We start from the raw sequence: 21945 nt of genomic DNA, 5'->3' as shown, positions 1-21945 counted from the left end.
CACAAGCATTGTGTTTTACCATGTGATTTGGTTAATTTTACACTTTGCAGTGTTAACAATTGTTGGGTACCAAGCGTAAAGTTATCCAAGTGTTGTGTACCAAGCGTAAAGTTACCAAGTGTTGTGTACCAAGCGTTTTACACTTTGAAATGTTCACAAGTGTTGGTTATCAAATGTTGTGCTACCAAGTGTTTTTTTGTACCTTGTACACCACCGGTGTACTGTGAAATATTACCCAGGGTTGTGTGTTGTGTTAACAAGTGTTGTGTTTACCTTTTACACCACTGGTGTAATTTGAATAAAGAAGCAAAAAATAAACATCACAATAAAGTTTTTTGAAAAAAAACAGTTTATTTCTGACAATTTGTATTAACTGTTTTTTTTTTAATTTTTTTTCTTAACTTTTTTTGTAACTTTTTTTGGTATTACCTTTTTGGTAACTTTTTTTTGGTATAATATTACCTTTTTTAATTTTTTTTGGTATATTACTTTTTTAATTTTTTTTTGGTATATTACAACAGAAAAATTACAAACTATGATACTGTTGGGTGGAGATAGTATTGGAGGGGGGGTTAACAGGGTTGACCACATCGAGGGGGGTAGGGGACTGGGGAGGGAGTTGGTGAGGACCAGAAGTGGAAGGGGGGTTTAACACATGTGGTTGGGACGGGAGTGGATGGACAGACGAGGTTTGTGGGTACATTGAAGGTGTATGTGGGGGTGGGTATGGCGAGGGCATTGGGGTATAATGCAATGGGGAAGGTAGGTACTGGGAAGAATGGAATGGGGAACTAGAGAAAGGAGAGGGAGTGGTAGGAGGAGGGACGGCTGTGTGATTGATGGTGGTGGAAGGATGGACGGGGGGAGGATGGACTGTGGAAGGATAGACAGGGGGAGGATGGACTGTGGAAGGATAGACAGGGGGAGGATGGACTGTGGAAGGATAGACAGGGGGAGGAAGAGATGCTTCAGCAAGCACTTCCACTAGAGCATTCTGACAGGCTTGCATCACACGCATCTGCTGGTGAGTACTTAAACCTTCCATTTGCCGGACAACAGAATGAAAAAAGGTATGTCTCGGTGTCTGGTTTGATTCTAAACTCATCTGTTCCATGTATCTTCTGAGTTCCATGATACTTTGATTGATCATGGTCAACCCAGAAGATAACCGTTGTCCATAAGTGTGGAAACCGTGTTGAACAGTTGAGTTTAGACTCAAACAGTCAGACAAGGTCATCCTTTCCTGACTCCTCAGACGCTGCCGGCCAGAACCAAAAGTTGGTCGAGATGTTGCGGCAGTGTCTGAGGGGTGGGGAACAGGGAACAAGTCGTCACCAGCAGCTTCATGTGATGAAGTCTGCCCTGCTGCTCCAGTGCTGGTGGAGGGGATAGAGGGATCAGACAAGAGGGTAGGTACAGAGGGGTCGGATACCTCGATGTGGTCACCGGGGGCGGTCTCACTAGGGATCACTCCAGAGGGACGCAACTGTGATGCAGACTCCCGAGTGCTGCAGATGGTGCTAAAAAAAAAAAAAGAAGAAAAAAATGTATATTAAAAATATTGATATTTAATTTAAGTCTGCTGAAAAAAAAATTGGTTAAACATTTCTACTACAGGAATTGTTTGGGGAATATTTACCTTCTGCACGCCATTGTAGATCGCAGGAACGCCAGGGCTTGGTAGTTTTTGTACTGGGGTCCCCGGCGTCCTCCCGACGATCCACTCGGGGTCTGAATCTCTTTGTTGTAGTCCCTCTTGAAGCGATCCCGGAGCGACCGCCACCGTGTGATAACCCTGTCACCTGTGAAGCAAAAAAAAAAAAAAGTTTAGTATTCAACACTTCACATGCTGGAAATATAAAGTTACTGAAGTTGTAATACTTACGCACAAAATCCCTGGCCCTCGCATTGAGTTCCTCCCAGTTGTCAATAACTGAAGAACAGACTTCATCCCAGAGCCGTCGTGTGGTTGGTTGGTCGGCATGAAGACGGTTTGCCATGTTCCACAGCGGCTCCCGGATTTCCACCTCATGGATGAGGTCATCACTATCAATAATGACACCCTCCTCCTGATGTCTGCGGGGAGCACGCTGTGAAACCTGTGAAGATAAAAAACAAAACAAAAAGCAAAAAATTACATTATATTCAAACACATGATGTTCATTTAAACAATTATCAAAATAGGGTTACTTACCGTTTGCCGACCACCAGAGGCATCACCTTGACGACCCTGGGATGTCCTGGGAGTCACTCTAGTGCGGGCACCGGATTCTGAAGACTGTGGGAAAAAAAAAAAAAAATGTTTGGATGGATGCAATTATGGTGTGCACTGTGATGAATGTTTGTGTTGGGTGTAGCATTATGTATCTGTGTATGTGCTAAACTTACAATCTGCGCACCCCCTCCGTGTGTCTCTCCACCCTGCACGTCTCCTCCTGGAAGCTCCTCTGAATCAGCTTCCTGTTAAAACATAATAGGATAGTGTTTTTAACCACAAAAAAATTATTTTAAATAAAAAATAAACAAAATTTTTTTTACCTCAGCTCGCTGATGATGTGAGGGGGAGCTTTCAGGAGAAGACATTACGGCTTGGGGCAGCTGTGTTGCTTCCTGAACTGATCTGCAAGTATAAACACACTTGTTAAGCTACTATACAAAGTATCATAATAAGCTTTCAGGCTTTTATACTTACAGGGAAAATGTTTGGCTGGCAGTATCTGCTTCGGCCTGGCTGGCAGTCTCTGTTGCGGTCTGGCTGGGCCTCTCTGCTGCAGCCTGGCTGGCAGTCTCTGTTGCGGTCTGGCTGGGCCTCTCTGCTGCAGCCTGGCTGGCTCTCTCTGCTGCTACCCTGCTGGTAGTGCTTGAAGTGATCTGCAAGTATAAAGAGACTTGTTAAGCTACTATACAAAGGATCATAATAAGCTTTCAGGTCTTTATACTTACAGTGAAACTAATGGTTGCCTGTACGCCGCGGTGTGGCTGTTCCTCTCTGCTGCGGTCAGGGTTGTTTCTGCTGCGGTCTGACCGGTCATGTCTGCTGCGTTGATCCCTGCTGCGGTCTGAATCTCTGCTACGGTTGGGCTGGCCGTGTCTGCCGGTATGGTGGCGCTTCATTGTGTGAACTGAAAGAAAATGATATGAAAGTTTTAAAAAAAAACAAAAAAAAAAAAAAAACCACATTTTGTATGTGTAATTCCCTGAAACTAATTATACGCAATTTTAAGTGTTTGCATGTCTACATTCCCTTATCTCAGAGTGTAACCAGTGATTGAAGGTGTCTAATATTTTGTGTAAACCTACTTTCTTTGTGTTTTGTAACTGAGTGTAACCAGTAATTGAAGGTGTGTAATTGCTGTGTATACCAGTTTGCATTCCCTGAAACTCTCACCGAGAGTGTAACCAGTGATTAAAGGTCTCACCGTGTAACCAGTGATTGAAGGCGTGTAGTGTGTAATTGCTGTGTATACCAGTGTTTGCATTCCCTGAAACTCTCAACAGAGTATGTAACCAGTGATTGAAGGTGTTTAATTTCTGTGTATACCCACTGTGTTTGCATGGTTTTGAATTCCCTGAAACTCAGTTGTGTATACCCATTTTTTCATGGTATGTTGCAATCTCACTTTTAACCACACTTGTATACCAGAACACTTCAATTACCTTTATGGTAACTTAATTTTACCTTTTTTAAAATGATACAAAGTAGATTTTTTCAAAACAATTTATTTATTTTTTTTTTTTATTATTTTTTTTTTTTCCAAAAAATAGGAGCTACTCTGCTCTTTATTTTAAATACCACAATACATGAAAAATAAAAAAACGCAAACACGCATAACACACAGCCAGGCTACACACTCCAGGTGTCTTGCAGGTGGAAGATTTGCAGCGGAGTTTGAAATTCTATCAGTCAGGCTGGTGTTTGATGTCTGGTTCGGTTTCTTCAGTGTGGCTGTTGCCAGATGTCTGGGCACAAACCACATACAATACCATTTAGGCCGGTTTCACATTTGCACTTTATAGCGCAGCGATGGCCTGCACACGTCCGCCACAAATCCCCACCTACTACTGCACATGAATGCTTGCGATCTGCGCACCCTATCTTTATCATAGGGTGCACAGATGGTGCGCTGGCAGGATTTTACAGTGTGCTGCGCACTTTTGAAGGTGTGCCGTGCGCGCCAAAATGCAACATGCTGCGTTTGGCGCGCAAGGGCACACCTTCAAAAGTGCGCAGCACATGGTAAAATCCTGCCAGCGCACCATCTACGCACCCTATGATAAAGATAGGGTGCGCAGATCGCAAGCATTCATGTGCGCTAGTAGGCGGGGATTTGTGGCGGACGTGTGCAGGCCATCGCTGCGCTATAAAGTGCAAATGTGAAACCGGCCTAAATGGTATTGTATGTGGTGTTATTGGGCACAGACATCTACATTAAAACACCAGCCTGACTGATACAGTCAGGCTGGTGTTTGATGTAGATGTCTGTGCCCAATAACACCACATACAATACCATTTAGGCCGGTTTCACATTTGCACTTTATAGCGCAGCTATTTCCTGCACACGTCCGCCACTAATCCCCACCTACTAGCGCACATGAACGCTTGCAATCTGCGCACCCCATACTAAAGATAGGGTGTGCAGATCGCAAGCGTCCATGTGTGCTAGTAGGCGGTGATGACCAGATGGGACGGGGATTAGTGGTGGACGTGTGCAGGTTATCCCTGCGCTATAAAGTGCAAATATGAAACCAGCCTTTACACCACACAATCACAGCAAGAAATACAATATTAAAGTTGTATGAAAATAACATGCAGTACACATGCAACAGAAAAAAAAAAAAAAAATGCAACACACACACACACACACACACGCTCCAGGGGTCTTGCAGGTGGTAGACTTGCAGCTGTGCAGACAGGTTTTATAGCTCTAGTTGAATCTTCTGTCAGGCAGGCTGGAGTCTGATATCTTGCTTGGAGTATTCAATGTTGCTGGTGCCGGATTGTCTGGGCCCAATTACACCACATACAATACACCACTCAATCGCAGCAATCACAGCATAAAAAATACAATATAATTACAGTTGTATGAAAATAAAAAGCAGTACACATGCAACAGAAAAAAAAAAAAAAAAAATGGAAAGAAAAAAAAAAAAAAAAATGCACACACAGGCCACACACATACACACACACGCTCCAGGGGTCTTGCAGGTGGTAGACAGGTTTTATAGCTCTAGTTGAATCTTCTGTCAGGCAGGCTGGAGTCGGATATCTTGCTTGGAGTATTCAGTGTTGCTGGTGCCGGATTGTCTGGGCCCAATTACACCACATACAATACACCACTCAATCGCAGCAATCACAGCATAAAAAATACAATATAATTACAGTTGTATGAAAATAAAAAGCAGTACACATGCAACAGAAAAAAAAAAAAAAAAATGGAAAGAAAAAAAAAAAAAAAAAATGCACACACAGGCCACACACATACACACACACGCTCCAGGGGTCTTGCAGGTGGTAGACTTGCAGATGGGCAGACAGGTTTTATAGCTCTAGTTGAATCTTCTGTCAGGCAGGCTGGAGTCGGATATCTTGCTTGGAGTATTCAGTGTTGCTGGTGCCGGATTGTCTGGGCCCAATTACACCACATACCATACACCACTCAATCGCAGCAATCACAGCATAAAAAATACAATATAATTACAGTTGTATGAAAATAAAATGCAGTACACAAGCAACAGAAAAAAAAAAATATAAAAAAAAAAAAACAGACATGCAACACTCACAGACCACACACACACACACACACACACACACACACACACACACACACACGCTACACACTTGCAGGCCATACACAGAAATGTCATAGGTATACTCACACTTGGTAAAGCTGGTACTGGCAGGCCTCTTGATAGCTGTGGCTGCAGGCTTGGTGGGTGTCTGGCAGGCTGGGTGGTCTGGCAGGCTTGGTGGCTGTCTTGCAGGCTTGGTGGTGGTCTGGCTGGCTTGCTGTCTGGCTGCTACTGCATGTCTGGGCCCAATTAGCCCATCTTATATAGTTTTGGGACTGTCTGGAAAAGTATCTTTTTTTCTGGGCATGCGCAGTGCGATTTTGCGGATCCTGCCGGCGGATTCCGCAAAATCGCGGATCTCGGCGGATCCGCCGCCCATAGGGCCCCATTCTACCGCATGGCTGATGACGGCGGATCCGCCGTCATCCGCCATTTTGACGGCGAAAAAAAACGTTACATTCTCCGTCCTCCTCAGACAGAATCCGCAAAGAATTTTGCGGATCCGCCGAATATCGGACGCAACGGACGACCATCCGTCAAAATCCGCCACTAATGTATCCCAATGGGGAAATTGGCGGATCCGCAACAAGTAAAAGCGGATCCGCCAATTTCAAATTTTGGCGGATTGTGACTGATGGCAAAAAACTGAAGTGTGAAAGAGGCCTAAGAGGGAGACCGATTAGAAGGGAGTTACAATAGTCGAGACGAGAATGAATAAGAGAAACAGTCAGAGTTTTTGCGGAGTCAAAAGTAAGAAAAGGTCGAATTCTAGAAATGTTTTTGAGGTGCAGATAACCAGAGCGAGCTAGTGATCGTATGTGGGGGACAAAGGAAAGCTCGGAATCAAGTATGACCCCAAGACAGCGGGCATGTTGCTGGGGAGTAATAGTGGAACCACACACGGAAATGGCAATGTCGGGTATAGGTACATCAGTAGCGGGAGGAAACACAAGGAGTTCAGTCTTTGACAGGTTCAGTTTCATATATAGTGAGGACATGATGTTAGACACAGTGTTTAGACAATCGCCGGTGTTTTCTAGAAAGGCTGGCATGATGTCAGGAGAAGAAGAGTATAATTGGGTGTCGTCAGCATAGAGATGGTACTGGAAACCAAATCTACTGATTGCTTGACCAATAGGGGAAGTATACAAAGAGAAGAGGAGGGGGCCTAGGACTGATCCTTGAGGAACCCCAACAGTGAGGGGAAGATGAGAGGAGGAGGAGCCAGCAAAAGATACAGTAAAGGAGCTGTCAGAGAGATAGGAGGAGAACCAGGAGAGAATGGTGTCCTTGAGGCCAATGGAATGGAGCATAGTGAGGAGGAGCTGATGATCCACAGTGTCGAATGCTGCAGAGAGATCCAAGAGAATTAGCATGGAGTAATGACCATTTGATTTAGCTGTTAGTAGATCATTAGAGACTTTAGTGAGGGCAGTTTCAGTCGAGTGTAAAGAGCGGAAACCGGATTGGAGAGGGTCGAGAAGAGAGTTATCAAAGAGATAGCGGATAAGACGGGAGTGGACCAGGCGTTCCAGGAGTTTAGAGATGAAGGGAAGATTAGAGACAGGTCTATAGTTAGCGGCACAATTTTGGTCAAGGGATGGTTTTTTAAGTAGTGGATGTATGACAGCATGCTTAAATGAGGAGGGAAAGATACCAGAAGAGAGAGAGAGGTTAAATATTTTAGTTAGGTGAGGGGTGACAGCAGGGGAAAGGGGCTGGAGTAGATGTGACGGAAATGGGTCACTGGTGCAAGAAGCAAGGAGCCTGCTTACTTCTTCTTCTGTGACTGGTTCAAAATCAGAGAGTGAGCTAGATGCAGTGGGGGAGGGAGGACAGTGCATGGTATGAGGTGATTGGGAGATAATTTCCTGTCGGATCTGGTCAATTTTTTCTTTGAAGTAATTGGCCAGATCGTCAGCTTGAAGCTCTGTGGTTGGGGCCTGTACTCATGGGTTGAGTAGAGAATGAAAAGTGTAAAAGAGACGTTTAGGGTTATTGGACAGTGAAGTGATGAGGGTGTTGAAATAAGTTTGTTTTGAGAGGTGAAGAGCAGTGTCGTATGTTCGAAGCATAAACTTATAATGGATGAAATCTTCGGGTAGGTTGGATTTTCTCCACAGACGTTCGGCGCACCTGGAGCACCACTGCAGCAAACGTGTTTGCAGGGTGTGCCAGGGTTGTCGCCATCTGTGTTGTGGTGTTCTATGTATAGGTGGAGCAAATTCATCCAGGGCACTTTGAAGTGTTTCATTATAATGCTTCAATGCAGAATCAGGACATGAGAGGGAGGAGATAGGGGCCAATGAAGACTGCAAGCTCTTCATAAGTTTCTGGGTGTTAATGGCCTGTATGTTTCTATAAATATGGACAGTGGGGGTGACCTGAGCAGCCTGGCAGTTCTTGATAGAGAATGAAAGAAGGTTGTGGTCAGAGAGCGGGAGAGGGGAGTTTGCAAAATCATCCACTGCACAAAGCCGAGAGAAGACCAAGTCGAGGGAGTTTCCGTCTTCATGCGTTGGAGAATTAGTAATCTGCAAAAGGCCAAACGAGGAGGTTAGAGATAAAAGGTGAGTAGCAGATGGGGAGTGTGGAAGAGCAATGAGGATGCTGAAATCGCCCATGATGAGGGTAGGGATGTTACAGGAGAGAAAATGTGGAAGCCAAGAGGCAAAATGATCCAGGAACTGATGGGAGGGGCCGGGAGGACGATATACCACCGCCACTCGCAGGGAGAAGGGGGTGTAGAGTCTGACGGCATGGACCTCAAAAGAAGGAAGACAAGTGAGGGTACTTGAGGGATAACCTGAAAGGTACATTTTGATGATAGGAGCAGACCAACGCCTCCACCTGCTCTATTGTCTAATCTTGGGGTATGAGAGAAGTGTAGTCCACCATATGAAAGAGCAGCAGCAGCGGTAGTGTCTGACTGCTGGATCCAGGTTTCAGTAAGAGCAAGAAGGTTAAGAGAATTAGAAAGGAAAAAGTCATGAATGAAGGAGAGTTTGTTACACACTGAGCGAGAATTCCAAAGGGCACAATTAAGAGAGACAGATGGCAGGCAGGGAATATTGATAAGATTAGAGGGGTTTCTTTGTGTAGCAGTTGGGGGGTTTGACTTTCTATAACATGGGGGACCAGGGTTGGGAGCAATGTCTCCTGCGACTAGGAGAGAAAGAGTGAGCAGATGGTTAAGTGATTTGTGAGAGCGTCTCTGATGTTGAATGGTGGGACTGAATGGATCTGTGCTGTGTAGCAATGTGAAAAGAGCGTGAGTGCTATACATAGGAGAGGAAAGGAGTGAGGGGCCAATATGGACGGAGTGTAGAGCGTTAATACCAGGGCGGTGGATGAGTGTAAAGGAGTTGCTGACACAAGCTGATTTACACCCTGGTCCAGATGCTGCACAGGAAACACAGCAGTTGTGGAAGGAGAAGGGCAAGCTGTTCATCTATGAAGGTAAGCTGTGTCGGAGGAACATCAACTCACGCACCCACGAACTGGTCTGGCAGGTGATAGTCCCGAAGCAGGATGCGCCAATGGTCTTGGAGGCGTACCACGATGGAGCAGGACATTTTGGGTGGAAGAAGTTGGAGGTCCTACTTCATGAGAGATTCTACTGGGTTGGCATGAGGAAAGCGATTGAGAAGTGATGCCGAGAATGTGGCCCATGCAACCTGTGCAGGAAAGACCGCAACAGCCAGCGAGCCCCATTACAGCCCATAGTCACCAAACAGCCGCTTGAACTGGTAGTTTTGGATCATGTGAAATCGACTCCAAGCAGGACTGGCTACTCCTAAGCTCTAACTATCATTGGCCATTACTCCAGGTTCTTGGTAGTCGTGCCTGTCAAAGACCAAACAGCGAAGACGGCAGCAACAATACCGCAAAGTGCAAGAATGTGTAGAGAAAAGTTTATCCCAGGCAAGACAGAGGCAGGAAAGAAATTACAATCAGCACGCCCCTGCAGTTCCCTTGTCACCTGGAGAACAGGTACTTAAAGGGAAGAGACAAGCTCACAAACTAGACAACCTATGGGACGCTGAAGCATACACCGTCATACCTTCAAACTTTGATAACACCGAGGTATGCCTCATAAGTAAAGATGGAGGAGAAACCTCAGCAGCAGTGTCAAGGGATCATCTAAAACCATGCCTTGACCAACTAAATGAAAGGATTGAAGACCAAGACACTCCTCAGCCAGTGGAAGAGAAGATCCATACCATTTTTGGAGATTTTCCCCAGTCTTGGACACAGGTGAATCAAGCCATCGTAGTACCTGTCCTGGTCTTTCCCCAGCCTACTGCACCTGAAGCAGCATAGACTCTAGACCCGTTGGCTCAAGCAGCAGATGTCACACCAGCAGCGGAGCAAGAAAGTTTAACCCCTGCCAGTGGTGAGTCTGTCAGACCCATGGTGAGTCTAAGAAGTCACAAACGGCTGCCCAGTTTACCAGTAATATGGAGGCCTACCCACAGCACAGACACTTGTCGGTCCCCAACATCAACAACAGACACAATAGACCAGGCTAGGTCATTAGAGTTACCAATACTGCGTAGATCCACCTGTAGTACGAGAGGTCAAATCCAAGCCCGGTATAGGGACTAAAATGTAAATAAGTTAATAATATGTATATTTGCAACCGTTAAGCATAAGAGCCTACAGAGACTTACTGTTTGAACTTTAAAATATTCATAATAACCTGTTGAAGGACAACTGGGCCACAGGACTATGTGTGGCCAATACCTTACTTGTATATAGTTGACAACATGGCTCAGGAATGACCAACGGACAATGACACATGGACTAATCGTCATCAGGACTGTTTTTGAGCTTTTGGTTTTTGTAATTTTTCATTTTTGAAATCTTGTAAATTGTTATAATTGTTCACTTGTTATTCTGTTATGTTTCCTCAGTCCGGGAGTACTGCATTTCACTAGGTGGAATGTGGCGCCTCAGGAGGCCGGTTGCCACAGTGGCATTGCCTCCCTCACAGGGCATGATATCATGCCTGGAAGCAAGGAGGGTTTCCCTATCCAGATAACACCAGCAAACAACACCTTTCCTGACTCCAGACCAGAAGATGGAGTTCAAAACCTGGTTTCAGGAAAGCTTCCTTATTAGTTCTGGTCTGGAGGTGGGGTTAGTCAGTCTGTGAGAGTCTGTACAAGGGACAGGAGCTGTGAGGAGTTCATCCCAAGAGCAGAGTGAAGAGAGAGGAAAGTGCATGTTTAGGAAAGCCTGGGGATTGGAGCTGTGACCAAGCTCACCCCAGAGAAGGGTGCTTGACACCGGAAGCCGGAGTCCATGGCTGCATGGGTAGAACAGTCCCAGCAGCCAAATTCGGAAGGCAGGAGACTGCAGGCCTCCAGGCCCCATCACACACCTGAAGGCACAGCAGCGTGCCGGAGCCACCACGAAGGAGTGACACCTCTAAAATGCTCAAGCTGCCTGCCATACCAGCAAGGACTAAAGGACAGTAAAGAACAGAGGACTGAGCATAGCTTCAGGCAGCAAGGACCCCAGAGAACAGTGCAGAAAGGAGGCCTCAACACCATCTGGCTTAGGGGATCCTAAATTGCTTCCAGGCTCCCTGGATCTTCATTACCATCTGTAATCAGTGCCCTGGACTGTACCACAAACTGTGAGTAAAAGTGTGAAGACTGCACCCTGCCGTGTCCTCAGAGTTATTTACTGCATCCTTCCCTCTGCACTACAACCATCACTCTGCACTACAACCATCAACACTATCTTTAACATCATAAGTGCCCTGGGACTTAGCTCTACCTGTGGAGAGCTGTACCAACTCTGCTGCATCACCATCAGCCCCAGCAGTCTCTTTAAGCAGCGTTGGCTATCCCTTGCCGAATACCACAGGTGGTGTCACTATATCTTATAAACTTTATTCCCCTTTTATCATCATTTTCATTGGACGCCCAGGGTCACGGACCAGGTTACTACTGCCGTGGCACATCCCCTTAAGAACTGGCCCGGTACCGAGTAACCCCACGGCCCTCGCGAGTGCTCCACCTACATTTTTTATTTCCTGAAGTAGTTGAATGTTGACTTTGGAGCTTTAGTTTCTTCACTGACTGTGGGACACTGACTTACAGAATGTTTTGATGTTTGGTCAAGTCTATTTGTCCCACACTACTTACAATAATAACTCCCTCTTTCCTTACAAAGCTTTTCCTTTTTATTTCCACACATGATGATTGTAGCCAATGCGTTAAATCGATTTTATGATGTCTCTGTCTTATCTAAGATGTTGTTTTTTGTAAACCCATTTGGAGGTAAAGTTTTCTGTTGTTGATTCTTGCATGCAGGTGCATAACTATAAGTGCAGGTGTTGCTGTCACATCTGGGTTCTACAGCATATGAGAATCCAAAGGTCCCTTGGCCCATATTAAAAGACCAATGCTATTAAAGACAGGGGCACCTGTTGCAGATTTTGCATTGGGGCTCATGAGCTTCAAGTTACACCACTGCATTCATGCAGATCAGGTTTGTACAAGCAATGCAGCATAACAGACTACACCACTAGTCTTTTAACCCTCAAATGTTCCTACGGGTCCTCGTCAGAGAAATGGGGGATGTGGTTTTAGACCTACTATCACATTTTTACTTTTTTAGATCAAATGTTTAGCTTAGTTCAGCCAATAAACAAGAAGAGATTAAAAATGGAAACTGTACGGCCTCACAGATCAAGTGCTCTTATGGCCTACATGCCTACTTAGATGTATCCATAACAAAGCAGGCAACATTTATTCTCAAAATCCACACAGTTGCGCATACTATCTCATTCAGGGTCCAATTAGCTATTTATTATATGGTTTGGTGGAGTTTTTGACATCCATCTAAGCAAAACCTAATGTGACCTACTTGACCTTAAGCAGCCATGGTAAAGTCTTCAACAAACTCAACTATCCCTGATGGAATAATTAAAATTCATGCTTAAGGCTTTTTCAAATGAGCATATTATACGGACGTGTGCTGTCCAAGTAAAAATTGGACAGAACACTGCTCATTGTAATTAAAGATGAGTAGATTGATCCATGAGACTTCGATTTAGCATCCAGATCAGTGGCACCTAGCAGCAAGAAGCGAGGCCCGCGAATCTCTTCGTTGGGAGGGGTGAAATTAAGCCTTAGGTAAACAAGATCAAGGCGATGCAGAAGTGGCCCCAAGAAGCAAGTGAGGGCATTTCTTGGAATTGTGGGCTATTACCGGTGGTTCAGCCCAAGTTTTGCTCTAATTGCCACACCATTGACGAATTTTCTTAAAGGTGTAATAACGTGCAGGAATAGGTATGTCACCATGGAGCAGACGGACCAACAGTTAAAGGGGAAGTTTATTTACAGGGAAATAATACTGGTAAGATTAACAGTGTAGAAATGAATATAAAGTGAACGGGTTTATCAAACAGCCAAAAAAAGCATAAACAGTATTCAACAGTAATAAGAGTTATTTTCCTATGATGAAACTTATCAGTCTGCAGGGATCTTGATTAAAGGGATCACTCTTCTCCAATGTTGGCACCGAATCACTAGTGACACTTGTAGTCCGTAGTACTCTGTATCCTGGGCCTTTAATGTTGTCCAGCCGGGGTGCGAGGGGTTACTTGGGGAGCCAGAGGGGTATGGGACTGATGATATCCCCTTTGCTCCAAGTCCTTCTCTCTTACTCTGCAGCGGTGCTTTCTCACCAGAATCAGGGGCACTGCATTAACACATAGATCACCGCAACCTTGTATGTGGCTCAGTCTCTCTAATCAGGTCACAGCTCCGTTGCTGGATGCAGCCTCTTTGCAGGGAAACGTCTTGCCACATAACATAGTCTCTCTGTGGGACAGTGTCTTATCACAGCATACAGCCTCTCCCAGGGGAAACAACTCTCCATCCCCTGCTAGATCTCTCAGCACGGATCATTGCCTCTGCACGTGCTGCTGTCTCCACTATAGCTGCTGCCTTTTTACTAACTGCTGCCATTGCACTGGACGCAGACTTCACATGGGGATCAGGACACACCTTATCTGTCGGGCTACGGTCTCTGCTTCAAAGTAGGTCTCAGTCTGTCCACGGGGGTCAGGGCACACCTCTTCTTTCTCCGCAGTACACAGTCTCACGTACTCACGGTCTGCAGTCTCTGTGCGTGGTACCCCGGTCTTTACTCTGTGACCGGGAGCTCTTGCTCTTCCCCAGTCTGCGTCAGCGTCCTTCCCCGTCTCCTGTCCTGCTCAGGCTGCTTTCAGACAAGCACGCGCTCTTTTCCCACTCTCTGCTCTGCTGGCTTCCTGTCCTCAGCCCCTCCTCTATCCTCCAGGGAACTTGCTGCCCTGTTCAATGGTTCCAGGCATGGAGCAGAGGAGGCAGCCCTCTCCTGGCTCTTCCTGCACTTCACCCCCTTACAAAGGCACCAAGTCTATAAAAGTTAAATGGACTGCTGACACAAAGATGGCATTTCAGGAGCTGAAGCAGGCTCTTTGTAAACATCCAATTCTGGTTGCACCAGTCTTCAGCAAAGAGTTTGTGGTCTGGACAAATGCCTCAGAAGTCGGGTTGGGAGTCTTGCAGTCTCAGGAAGTAAATGGAAAAGAGCATCCAATCCTGTATCTGAGCTGGAAGCTCTCGTCATGCGAAAAAAATTATGCCATTGTGGAGAAAGAGTGTCTAGCCATAAAATGGACCGTGGATATATTGAGGTATTATCTACTATGCCGGAGGTTCAAACTGGTGTCCAATCATGCGCCTCTGAGATGGTTAAGGGAGAAAAAGGGTAAGAATGCCCAGGTGACTAGGTGGTTCTTAGGCCTAAAGGATTTCAGGTTCCACGTAGAACATAGGCACGAGAAGTTACACGGGAATGCAGATGCCCTCTCCCAAATTCCCTGTTTAGTGTCTGAAGGTGCCAAAGCCCCCGGCTTTCGGCAGAGGGGGAGAGTGTGTGACAAGGTCACTGGCACAGTATATTAGGGGACATATGTGTCACGAATATTGCCTTCTTCCATCATCTAGAAACCCATAAGTTTCTCTTCAGCTTGCTAGGTGCTGAAGGAGTTAATCGGCCATGTTATGGGTGGGTTTGTAGGTGAGTAGGTAAGAGATTGGCGGGATGCCTACTCACCATATCTCCACCTCATGGATGTGCCTGGGATGTTAAAGGGAATCTGTCACCACTTTTTTCGCATATCAAGTAAAAATATGATTGGATTCAGTGTCAACTATGCATTATACCAGTGCTTTTTATACCCCTTGACTCCCCACCTTTCATCAATAAATACCTTTTATATTCCTCCAACGGTGTAAAGTATCGCAATACTTCAGGGCCATAGAATGTAATGGCGTATTCCGGCGCATGCGCAATAATGATTTTATGCTTTGCCCACAGTTGGGCAAGGCATACTGCGCACGTGCTGGAGGACATTTGAATGCGCACGCACAGTAAATGTACGTGAATGCAGGAATTACACCAAATAAATGCATAGAGCAAACCAGGAGGGGGGGGAGGGGAGAGGAACAATAAGCCCCGCCCGTCGGACCGGACCGATGAGATTTACATACACCGCGGGGGGAATATAAAAGGTATTTATTGATCAAAGGTAGGGAGTCAAGGGGTATGAAAAGTACTGGTATAATGCATAAAAACCTCAAAAAGAGGAAAAAATCCTTCAAACAATTCAGATACAAACCAGACAGGCCTAAATGCATCTGCACTAATACAGGGTGCAGCGGACCCAAGTAAAATGGCAGCTGTACAGGTGCATAAATAGCAAATGAAACAGCCAGCCTACAATCAGGGATTGTCCGTGTGGTACACCAATGCAGAAGAAATAATCCGCATGTGGCAGTGTTCACACAGGGTATGCAGGGCTTTTGGTTCACAACCTCTCAGTAACACCATATAGGGGGGCTGCCCAGTGCCAACTAGAATGCATCCCGTGTGAACAGAGGCTACAAGTTTGCAGAACTATTTGGGCTCAACTGCACCCTGAAAGAAATATAAAAATTGCACAAAAAACATATCAATATATGTAAGGTATTGGTTGATATTAAGGCCTTTATACGGAAGCTGGCAAACTGCATCAAAGTTCCTTACTGTCATGATCCCAGTGCAGGGTTTTGAGCTGCACGTCAGGGGTTAATGTCTGGAGCTCAGTGCAGGTTTTGACCTGCACACCTGAGGTTAATTATTGTGGCCTCTTGTTGGTTCTGGGAGAGCTTCTTAAACCCCTGGGAAGCTCCAATCCCAGTCAGTTATACTTTTGCCATTGGCCGAGTGTGGTGACCTCTGTGTGCCTGTGCCTGTTCATTGTTATAGCTTGTTTATATGGTTCTGACCCGGTTCTGTTCCCCGTTGTGAGTTTGCCTGTCGATTCTGTACTTCGCTACCCTCCCTGTGTATGACTCATTACCTGTGATCTGACTACTCTCTGCTCGCCCCTCTTGTACCTTGCAGCAATCTCTGTGTATGACTCATTGGCTACGTCTTGACTATCCTCCCTGTCTATGCCCCTTGGTAACTTTGTCTCACAGTTACCCTGCTAGGAGTTCTCTTGCAGCTCCTAGCTCTCTGGAGTTTAGGCCACGCCCCCAGCAGTCACATGCTTCAGGTCCTGCTTCTCTGAAGTACGCACCTACTCGGCTGCTGCCCGCTCCACAGGTAGCTTTGAGCTCAGTTCGCTTTACTCAGGACACGCGCACTGGCTCAGTGAGCGAGTGCAGTGTTCCTGACATTTACACTTGCCAGTCCTACTCTAACATGAAAATCTCAAAAAAGGGAAAAAAATCCTCCAAAAAATTCAGATACAAACCAGACAGGCCTAAATGCATCTGCACTAATAGAGGGTGCAGCGGACCCAAGTAAAATGGCAGCTGCACAGGTGCATAAATACCAAATGAAACAGCCAGCCTACAATCAGGGATTGGCTGTGTGGTACACCAGTGCAGAATAAATAATCCGCATGTGGCAGTGTTCACACAGGGAATGCAGGGCTTCTGGTTCACAACTTCTTAGTAACACCATATAGGGGGGCTGCCCAGTGCCAACTAGAATACATCCCGTGTGAACAGAGGCCACAAGATTGCAGAACCATTTGGGCCCAACTGCACCCTAAAAGAAATATAATGGTATAATGCATAGTTGCCACTGAATCCAATCATATTTTTACTTGATATGCCAAAAAAGTGGTAACAGATTCCCTTTAAATGTCCAGACAGTAGTTTTTTTCTATCTGTGTTGGGTGGAAGAAGAAAACCTCCAGACTGGAGCTCCTGCGAGAGCTGCCATATGTGTTGTTCCAGAAGAACTGGACAGGACTTTATATGAACTTTTTACTTTCATTTGAGTCATAAAGGCTGTTTTCTGTTACCAGTTTGGGTTTCTGGTTTATGATGCAATAAACCACACAGAGACTTTATCGTGTTCCAGTGTTTACCTCGATCAGCAGCTAAGTGAACCGACCTTTCACAATATGAAAAATTTCACCCCTCTTGTACCTTGCAGCTATCTCTGTGTGTGACTCATTGGCTACGACTTGACTATCCTCCCTGTCTATGCCCCTTGGTAACTTTGTCTCGCAGTTACCCTGCTAGGAGTTCTCTTGCAGCTCCAAGCTCTCTGGAGTTTAGGCCACGCCCCCAGCAGTCACATGCTTCAGGTCCTGCTGCTCTGATGTATGCACCTACTCGGCTGCTGCCCGCTCCACAGGTATCTTTGAGCACAGTTCACTTTACTCAGGACACGCGCACTGCCATTGATTTAGTACCCGGAGCCAAGTTACCTAAGGCTCGATTGTTCAATTTGTCCGGGCCTGAGCGCCAAGCCATGAAGGAGTACATAGCTGAGAGTCTCCGCAAAGGGCATATCAGGCCTTCTGTGTCACCTGTGGCAGCAGGATTCTTCTTTGTGAAGAAGAAAGATGGTGGTTGGCGACCGTGCCTCGACTTTTGGGAACTGAACAAGATAACGGTTAGGAACACTTACCTGCTTTCCCTCATCCCAGATTTATGTAACCAGTTAGCTGGGGCCCAATCCAAGTTAGATCTCCGGGGGGGCCTACAATCTGATAAGGGTTCGGGAAGGGGACGAGTGGAAAACTGCGTTCCTCACATCAGAAGGACTCTTTGAAAACCTGGTAATGCCGTTTGGGTTATCTAATGCGCCCGCTATTTTCCAGAATTTCATCAATGTGGTGTTTTCTGACCTGATAGGCCATTTTGTTATTATTTATTTGGATGACATTTTGGTGTATTCCCCGGACAGCCAATCTCACTTGCAACATCTACAGACAGTTCTCCAGAGACTCAGGGAGAACCAATTGTTCGCTAAATTGGAAAAATGTTCATTTTTTGTACAGGAACTGTCTTTTTTGGGGATGATTGTGTCCTTTGAGGGGTTTTGTATGGATCCTAAGAAGGTGCTGGCGATCGCTGACTGGGTTCAGCCTCGAGATCTCAAGGGGCTCCAGCACTTCTTAGGATTTGCGAACTATTACCGGAGATTCATTAAAGGTTTCTCACAAGTGGTTAAACCACTCACGGATCTTACCCAGAAGGGCGCTGATGTAAAAAATTGGTCTGTACTCACTGAGGAGTCCTTCTCAGCTATTAAGAAATGTTTCATGTCCGCCCCGGTGTTGGTACAACCAGACCCGTCAAAACCATTCATTGTGGAGGTGGATGTTTCTGAAGTGGGTGTGGGGGCTGTGCTGTCCCAGGGTCCGGCCACCCTTACCAATCTCAAACCCTGTGCCTTCTTCTCCAAGAAGTTCTCTTCAGCTGAGAGAAACTATGACGTAGGTAATAGAGAACTTCTTGCGGTCAAACTGGCGTTTGAGGAATAGAGGCACTTTTTGGAAGGGGCAGCTCACCCTATCACGGTTGTCACAGATCACAAAAATTTGGCATACCTTGAATCTGCTAAGAGGCTTACTCCTAGACAAGCCCGTTGGTCACTTTTTTTTTCACGATTTCAATTCTCCATTACTTTTCGACCGGGGTCCAAAAATGTTAAAGCGGATGCCCTGTCCAGAAGTTTTGACCCGGTGTCTCCCCCCGAGCAGCCATCCTCCATTCTTCCCCCAGGGGTGGTAGTGGCGGGGTTCTCATCTGAGTTGGAACAAGAAATTCTAAGGGCTCAGGCCCTAGCTCTGGCAACCAGGCCAGGGGATAAATTGTTTGTTCCAGATGTATTGCGGCCTAGACTTCTGCAGAAGTTTCATGAGTCTAGGTTGAGTGCTCATCCAGGTATCACGGCCACTAGAGAGGCAGTAGCCAGGGGTTTTTGGTGGCCTTCACTAAGATCTGATGTCAAGAATTTTGTTTCTGCTTGTGGTGTGTGTGCCCGTTCCAAAAGCTCGCATAACCGGCCGGCTGGGGAACTCATACCGGTTACTGATAGGTCATGGACTCATCTTTCCATGGATTTTGTTACCGGCCTTCCACCTTCCAGGGGCAATACCGTGATCTGCGTGGTGGTGGATAGGTTTTCTAAACAGGCCCATTTCATTCCCTTGGCAGCATTACCCTCAGCAGAAACATTGTCAAGGTTATTTGTGCAGCATGTGGTCCGATTGCATGGGGTACCCCTGAATGTTGTGTCTGACAGAGGTGTGCAGTTTGTGGCCAAATTTTGGAGGACGTTCTGTATGAAATTGGGCATCTCACTCTCCTTCTCGTCGGCATATCACCCAGAGAGTAATGGTCAGACAGAACGCACCAATCAATCCCTGGAACAAATTCTCAGGTGTCTGACCTCCGCCAGACAGGAGGATTGGTGTGATGCGTTACCGTTGGCGGAATTTGCATTTAACAACGGGTGAGCCAGTCCACCAACATGTCCCCATTCCTGATTAACTATCGGTTCAATCCGCATTTTGGGGAGTTTTCACGGGTGGATTCTGGTTGTCCAGGGGTAGAGGGGTCCGTTCAACGGTTAAAAAACCTCTGGGCTGAAGTCCAGCGTAATATCTCTCGGGCCCAGGAGAGGTACAAATATTTTGCTGACAAAAAGAGAGCCTCGGGAGACAGGTTTCAGGTGGGAGAGAAGGTTTGGCTTTCCACACGTAACATCAACTTAAAGGTACCATCAGCTAAATTGGGACCAAAGTTCATTGGTCCATACGAGATTATGGAGATAGTCAACCCAGTGGCCTATAGGTTGCGTCTCCCCGCCTCCTTTAAAATACCCAATGTGTTCCATAAATCTCTGTTGAAATCCATAGGGTCTGTCAAAGAGGACTCTGAGCCTGTTGTTCCACAAGTGTTGGTGGAGGGTCAGTTGGAGTATGAGGTAGGACATATTGTGGACTCTCGGCGGGTGCGCCGCTCTTTGCAGTACTTGGTCCACTGGAAGGGATATGGACCAGAGGAGCGCTCATGGGTCCCTGCTCGCTCTGTACATGTAGATCGCCTGGTTCGGGATTTCCATGCTAAGTACCCGGGGAAGCCTGGGGGTCCAGAGGCCCCCTGTTGAGAGGGGGGTACTGTCATGATCCCAGTGCAGGGTTTTGAGCTGCACGTTAGGGGTTAATGTCTGGAGCTCAGTGCAGGTTTTGACCTGCACACCTGAGGTCAATTAATGTGGTGTCTTGTTGGTTCTGGGAGAGCTTCTTAAACCCCTGGGAAGCTCCAATTCCAGTCAGTTATACTTTTGCCATTGGCCGAGTGTGGTGACTTCTGTGTGTGTCCTGTTCGTTGTTATAGCTTGTTTATATGGTTCTGACCCGGTTCTGTTCCCCGTTGTGAGTTTGCCTGTCGATTCTGTACTTCGCTACCCTCCCTGTGTATGACTCATTGCCTGTGATCTGACTACTCTCTGCTCGCCCCTCTTGTACCTTGCAGCAATCTCTGTGTATGACTCATTGGTTACGTCTTGACTATCCTCCCTGTCTATGCCCCTTGGTAACTTTGTCTCACAGTTACCCTGCTAGGAGTTCTCTTGCAGCTCCTAGCTCTCTGGAGTTTAGGCCACGCCCCCAGCAGTCACATGCTTCAGGTCCTGCTTCTCTGAAGTACGCACCTACTCGGCTGCTGCCCGCTCCACAGGTATCTTTGAGCTCAGTTCGCTTTACTCAGGACACGCGCACTGGCTCAGTGAGCGAGTGCAGTGCGGTGTTCCTGACACTTACACTTGCCAGTCCTACTCTAACATGAAAACCTCAAAAAGAGGAAAAAATCCTCCAAAAAATTCAGATACAAACCAGACAGGCCTAAATGCATCTGCACTAATACAGGGTGCAGCGGACCCAAGTAAAATGGCAGCTGCACAGGTGCATAAATACCAAATGAAACAGCCAGCCTACAATCAGGGATTGGCCGTGTGGTACACCAGTGCAGAAGAAATAATCCGCATGTGGCAGTGTTCACACAGGGAATGCAGGGCTTCTGGTTCACAACTTCTTAGTAACACCATATAGGGGGGCTGCCCAGTGCCAACTAGAATACATCCCGTGTGAACAGAGGCCACAAGTTTGCAGAACCATTTGGGCCCAACTGCACCCTGAAAGAAATATAATAGTATAATGCATAGTTGCCACTGAATCCAATCATATTTTTACTTGATATGCCAAAAAATTGGTAACAGATTCCCTTTAAATGTCCAGACAGTAGTTTTTTTCTATCTGTGTTGGGTGGAAGAAGGAAGCCTCCAGACTGGAACTCCTGCGAGAGCTGCCATATGTGTTGTTCCAGAAGAACTGGACAGGACTTTATATGAACTTTTTACTTTCATTGGAGTCATAAAGGCTGTTTTCTGTTACCAGTTTGGGTTTATGATGCAATAAACCACACAGAGATTTTATCGTGTTCCAGTGTCTACCTCGATCAGCAGCTAAGTGAACCGACCTTCCACAATATGAAAAATTTCCATTGCATACTCTGAAGTCACGCAAAAGTATAAATTATTGAACTATTCATTACACTTGTAGAAATTAAACAGTGTGGTCATATTTGACATTTCGACTCATTGAGTGTTTTTCAATGCTGCCCTTTCTCCATACTGATCCTTTCATGTTCCCTCTACTCCATACTCAGTGCCCAATGCTGCCCCTTCTCTATACTGAGTCTCCCATGCATCTGCATACTAGGCCCACCTTATGCTTTTCATTCTGCATATTGAACCCCACGCGCTTCCTCTTCTCCATACCGAACACCCTTA

General features: G+C 46.2%; 1 protein-coding gene across 1 annotated transcript; it reads right to left on the bottom strand.

The window, feature by feature from the left end:
* Positions 1-403: 403 nt before the first annotated feature.
* On the bottom strand, positions 404-6249 carry LOC141075832 (uncharacterized). The gene is made up of 5 exons (XM_073562978.1): positions 5878-6249; positions 2693-3122; positions 1886-2620; positions 1640-1802; positions 404-1520 (listed from the first exon to the last, which is right to left on the bottom strand). Exons 3-5 carry the CDS (start codon positions 1998-2000, stop codon positions 527-529), a joined length of 1272 nt encoding a protein of 423 aa, XP_073419079.1. The 5' UTR covers positions 2001-2620; positions 2693-3122; positions 5878-6249; the 3' UTR covers positions 404-526.
* Between the last annotated feature and the right edge of the window lie 15696 nt (positions 6250-21945).

Source organism: Dendrobates tinctorius, unplaced genomic scaffold (assembly GCF_039654945.1).
Source record: "Dendrobates tinctorius isolate UK_male_01 unplaced genomic scaffold, ASM3965494v1 ptg000374l, whole genome shotgun sequence".
NCBI classification, from domain to species: domain Eukaryota; kingdom Metazoa; phylum Chordata; class Amphibia; order Anura; family Dendrobatidae; genus Dendrobates; species Dendrobates tinctorius.
This window is presented reverse-complemented; position numbering and strand designations above follow the sequence as displayed.